This window comes from Cibotium barometz, chromosome 5 (assembly GCF_041138505.1).
Source record: "Cibotium barometz isolate CiBa-2024 chromosome 5, ASM4113850v1, whole genome shotgun sequence".
Taxonomy (NCBI): domain Eukaryota; kingdom Viridiplantae; phylum Streptophyta; class Polypodiopsida; order Cyatheales; family Cibotiaceae; genus Cibotium; species Cibotium barometz.
In genome coordinates, this window is record NC_141050.1 from 51,379,829 (window position 1) to 51,385,423 (window position 5,595).

At 44.2% G+C, this 5,595-nt stretch overlaps 1 protein-coding gene across 1 annotated transcript; it reads right to left on the reverse strand.

The window, feature by feature from the left end:
• Window positions 1-2,414: 2,414 nt before the first annotated feature.
• LOC147638616 (uncharacterized) lies at window positions 2,415-4,889 on the reverse strand. The gene has a single exon (XM_086798538.1). It carries the CDS (start codon window positions 4,700-4,702, stop codon window positions 2,696-2,698), a length of 2,007 nt encoding a protein of 668 aa, XP_086654664.1. The 5' UTR covers window positions 4,703-4,889; the 3' UTR covers window positions 2,415-2,695.
• Window positions 4,890-5,595: the final 706 nt, after the last annotated feature.

Consider the following 5,595-nt stretch of genomic DNA (forward strand, 5'->3'; position numbering starts at 1 on the left):
GAAACCTTCAAAATAAACTTCCAATTGGCTGTCTAACGCTTTGCTGTAATACAAACTCCGGCAGGCAGCCTTGAGAAACTGTTAGTGTAAACAAATGCCCCCCCCCAGTCTTTACCCCCTTCCCTTCCCAATTTGTAGAAAGGGCTTTAGAAAGTATGAATTATTGCTTCACCGGGCTTAGAATACCTCACTGAGCACTAAAAGATGTATGTTACTTGATGCTGCAATGCATCCTGCCTCTAGTCTACTGCTGCACGATGTCTTATGGGGATGATGATTGAGCTGTGCCATTGGCACATGAAATGTAAGGACCACGTCCTGCAAAACCACTTGTGGTTAGCTTTCTTACGGAGGAACGCAAGGAACCTGGCATCTAGCTCACCACCGCTCACCGCCCAACCATATAACCTATCAGGTTCCACATGCTGGAGGATATAGCTCACCACCACGGAGTAGTCTCTGCTAGGCCACGAGTCCGGTGGTGATCCTTCCTCAACCAGGCCATTATTATAACTAGCCTAATGCCTCTATTTACCACTAAACCTCCCTTTAGATGCCTCAACTCAGCCCTAACTTGACCCCAGGTTAGACACGTTAACCAGCCTCAGGCTTGGAATGTAACATGAAGAATCAGGCAGGAGGATATGATTGACTAGGGGTAGTGATAGCTCCTGCTGATTGGAACAAAAATCCAAGTCAATGACATGGTACATGCTCTAGAATATTTCTAGTTGACTGCCACGCACAATCAAGCATGCCCTTCACTATAACTCTTTGCAGAATGGATTCAAAACAACCATGCTACTTCACTTAACAAGCTAGCAAAAGAAACATAGCATACATCCACCACTTGTATGCGTGGCATGTTGCAAGCTACCACTTTGATAGGTCACGCCCAGAATTCTGAATCTCATTGGCAGATGAACACAATAGGCAGAAAGTAGCTCAAATATCTTCCTGCCCTTAAAACCTTCCCACCAAATTTGAACATATGCAGCCTGTTGGCCTGCCCTCAACATATCCCTGCAATAAGTCTTGATTACTTTTGCTCGGGTTCTTTGACAAAAGGTAATCACTTTGGGCTGTTTGACATTAGGAGCAAGCATCACATCGGATGCATTAATATCATGATTGCTACTGCACATCAGATGCATTAATATCATGATTGCTACTGCACTGGTTTCCAGGTTACAGGTATAGACTTTTAACAGACTTGGCTGAGGAATTGCACACAAAGCTTCTAAGAAATCTTTACCCGCTGCTGATTTTGATGCCCATCAGATGCAGGCCATGGAGTCTACTGTGTAGATTCCTTGGTGTGTTGAATGACTTGTCACCCTTGTATTAAATGAACCACTCAAATAACCTAAGAGCCCACGCAGGAGCCACACAGCTGTCCACCTTTAATATTCTTACCCTCCGTAAAAAGCCACGGCTGTCAATAAAAAGATAAAGTGGCTAGGCAAGCTCCTGACATGGCTGTCAAGGTACCAGGTTGTCATAAACTCAAAAGCTAGAACTAGCACCACAGAGCATTATAAGCCCATATCATGTGTGTCAACTTAGTCGGCCCTGAGTGAGCCACTGTAAATCTTCTTCTGAGGATACTGAACACTCAAGGTTGCTAACTAGATAGACAAGAACAAGAAAGACATTTCATTCTTTCAAGTATTGCCTAGTATCACCACCTTCAGTCATAACCAGATTCTCAAACCCTTCTGAAGCTGTCCAACTGCAAGAGGTCTAATGAGGAAAGTACCCAAGATGGCACAGCAGTAGCACACAAACCCTTTGTCACTAGACTGTTGTCTGATCTAGAAAATGCTGCTAAAAAACAGACTGCCAAGCCATATGGGGATGAAAACCAGACTAAATTTAACAGATATGAACCTAAAAGTTCTTGAAATCCAAGTGGCACACCAACTCTGCAATCCTGGCAGACTAAATTTGCCAGATATGAACCTAAGATTTCTTGAAATCCAAGTGGCACACCAACTCTGCAATCCCGACAGGCAGCAGTACACAGTGAGGAAATTTTGTTTGCACTAGTAGCTGCCCCACTGTTGTCCTGTTCATGGCTTGCCGGTGTACCCAACCTGCCGGTTCATGGAGATGAATAGCAGCAACCTAAACGTAAGCCATTTAATAAAAATGGGCACCTCATCACTGCACCCTAGATGACATTGTAAGCATTTCTTGCAATCAAGCAAACTTACAAGAACGCCCAGCCTAATACTTACATGAATGTATACCAATATCAAAAGCAAACATCTGCTCATCAAAATCAGAGGTCCTGCAGATCAAGTATCAAATGAAGACACTTTTTTATTCTAAACAAAACAGCTGAGAGCTTCAAAACTCACAATGGCACAAAAGCATTTAATCAAAAGCAACCACACATGTTGTGACAGGAATGACGAAAGAAAAAGAGTGTTTAATAGCAAAAAACTCAGAGGCATGATGAGGGACTAGCACAACTAGAAAACGAGACCATATCTTAGGTCTACATTTACACAAACCTATAGCACATAAATCGGTATATATAACTGGACTACTGAACAAAACTGGCAACTATCTGTAAGTAGGGCCAGCAAATGAATATCCTCAAACCATGAAGAGCTTTCAAAAGTTATTCAAATGCTGCTCAACCCAAAAGATCATGCAAATTATTTTAATAATGCCTTTGCCTAGCACCCTACTCTGTGCCCTTTTTGGATCTAAAGTTTTCCTTTAGCTCAACAAATTTCCTGTAACATTGACCCTTGGACTTTCCTGGCACCGCAGTCGCTATCCTATCCCATCTCTGAGGTGTATCCTTGGGAAATGCCTTCAATGCCTTCACAAGAGCACCTTCTTGTACATCAGACCACACATCTTGCTCCTCTTTGCTGGCCTTTCCATTTGCTATTGGCTGATTTCCATTTGAAATCACTTGCTTACCTGCTTGCTCCTCAGTCTTAACACCAAGAGGCCCCACCTTCTTGTTGGTACTGTCTGCTTCACCATTTTCCATGGAGCTTGATGAAGATTGCACAGGAGGGGATTCTGAAGAATCATCTCGTGTTGACAGAGGTGATGCAATAACTACATTTGCAACTTTCCTCTTCTCCAAAAAAGAATCAAACGCTTTTGCAGAATCCGGTTTCTGTAAAAGGACGGTTTTGATGGCCTTTAGAATCTCCTCAACAGAACGGTCAGTTCCAATGTAGCTTGACACAACCTCCCATCTCTGTGGAGTCCCCTTGGGATACTTCTGGACAGCTTTGCGTAACAACTCCACCTCCTCCCTGCTCCAAGGCTTTTCCTTCTTTTCACCTGCATTGAGAGTGCTGAAAGATTTGCCCCCTTCAGAACCTTCTAATGCTCCTGTCTGATCTTCTGTGACAGAACCATTCGAACTAGATGTCTCTGAATTTGTAAGACTGTTGAGAGCCTGCTTCAAAATCTGACCTTTCATGTGTACATCTTTTCCCTCTACATCTTCACACAAGCGCCTCAGCTCGTCAATGTCTAGGGAAGTGCACAAATTCTCAATGTCATCCTCAGATAGCCCTGATGCCTTTTGATTTATGACATCAAAAGCTGCGGCACGCAGTCTAGATCTCTCCTTCCTCAACAACTTCTTTTCTTTCTCTTTGGACTTCTTCTGAGCAGCAGCTTCTTCTGCAGCTTTTTTATCTTCTTGTTCTTTTCTGAGTCTTTCTTCCTCAAGCAATCTTGCAGCTTCGTCCTCCTTTTCTTTCCTGGCTTGAAGCTTTGCCTGTTTTCTCCTCAGTTTCTCAGCCTTCTCTCCCTCCTTCCTTCTCAGGATCCTGGGATCCCTCTTGTATGCATTTTCAACAATAGAACGTATTCTCGCACTTTCCTCCTTCCTGGCTTTCTCAGAGAGTTTTGCATTCTGTCTTTCCATCAATCTCTTATGCTCTCTGCTCTCAGCCTCTTCCAAGTCATATTCGTGGGCATCAGGAAACTCACGCCAGCTCCTGAAGCCGTTCCAGAAATCATAGAACTTGTCCACTTCATGCAAGGGCATATCATCATCCCCGAGAACAGGCACTTGCTGAACCACAGACCATCGGGCATTCCTCATGAAGACAGGACCATACACCTTGAAGAAATCTTGCGGTGAACAATCCCCAGGGACAGCATCGTCGAACTCATCTGTAGAATCAAAGATGCGTCTCTTCACAGGGTCTATCAGCACCTCATAGGCCTTCTGAATAGCCTTGAAGTGCTGATCTATCTCCTCCTTCTTGACCGCTTTGCCCTCCTCAGTCTCTTCTGCAAGAAGGAGGGCCGCTTGCTTGTCAGGATGAAACTTCAAAGCCGATTCCCTGTAGCATTTCCTGATTTGATCTTCGGTGGCAAGATAGCGCAGATGGCCTAACCCTAGCAAGGCATAGTGGTCCTGCTCTTCCTGGCTGAGGGTAGCCTTCTTCTTACCTCTGAAATGGAAAGAATCTGAGGAAGCAGAAAAGCTTTCCTCCTTGCTTGGTGCAGCCTCGTTTTCTTCCTGCTTCTCGCCTAAACCTAAGTCCAACCCTGAAAGGCGAAGGGCTAGAGAATGAAAGGAGAGGCCAGCAGGCTCGTACCTTGAGGTCTTGACAGGCAAGCTGTTGGAGGAGGCGATGAGGGGCACGAGGAGGTCATCGCGAGATTCAGGAGAGGGATAGGCAATGAGAAGGGGCCGGCGCGCGGGCATGATCCTGGTGCTGCTAACGCCTCCTGCTGCTGCTTGCAGCAGAAATTAGGGTTTCGCTGTGCTGCTGTTGCTATTGCCGGATTAGGGTTTGTTTCTTCCTTCACATGCACCGCGTTGCAGCCGGCCCTTCTTCTAAGTCACTTCGACAAAAAGTTGCGTATAAAAATGAGAGATCATTAGGCCTAGTACCCAATGGTTGATTACACACCACGCCCTCTATCAAAGTGTTGAGGGCTTTAGAGAAATGGTGATGGAGGGTTCAACAAGACACACCACACCCTTTATCAAGTGTAAAAGCATCCCATAAGTGACCCTTTTTGGAGCTGCATAACTGCATCAATGGGTCGGGTGCTTCTTTGTGAATGCCAAAACTTATGTGTTTATCGTATTTTATTACTCTGTCATTGTTGTCATATACACCTACATAATTGTGCATGTAGAGATGAGATGAGTGAAGGCCCTTTGCAGTCAAATTTCTGGACAGCTACCCACTGTTACATGGATGGCCAGAAAGTAACTCGACGATGTTGGATAATACATGAAAATTTCTCTCTCGATACTACTAATACGTGGTGAAATCGATTTCTAGTGCCCATAGGTTTTTAAACAACTAACAAAAAAGGAAATAACATTTGTTGATTATCCTTGTAGGTCCGTATAAATGCTTCGAGGGTTGTTGAGGCTTCACATTGCCCTTCAATTGGTTGAGAACACATTACCCTTCGATTAGTTAAAAATACTTCAATTGGTGTTGCTGCAATTTTACAACAAGACTCAAGTGTCTTTAATGTGAATTTCTCATCTCTAGAGATGGATGGTTCTCACACATTTTTTCCATGGTTGTTGTGGGCCTCCGATGATAATGAAGTTTAATCATGTTTAAGTTTCTCTCT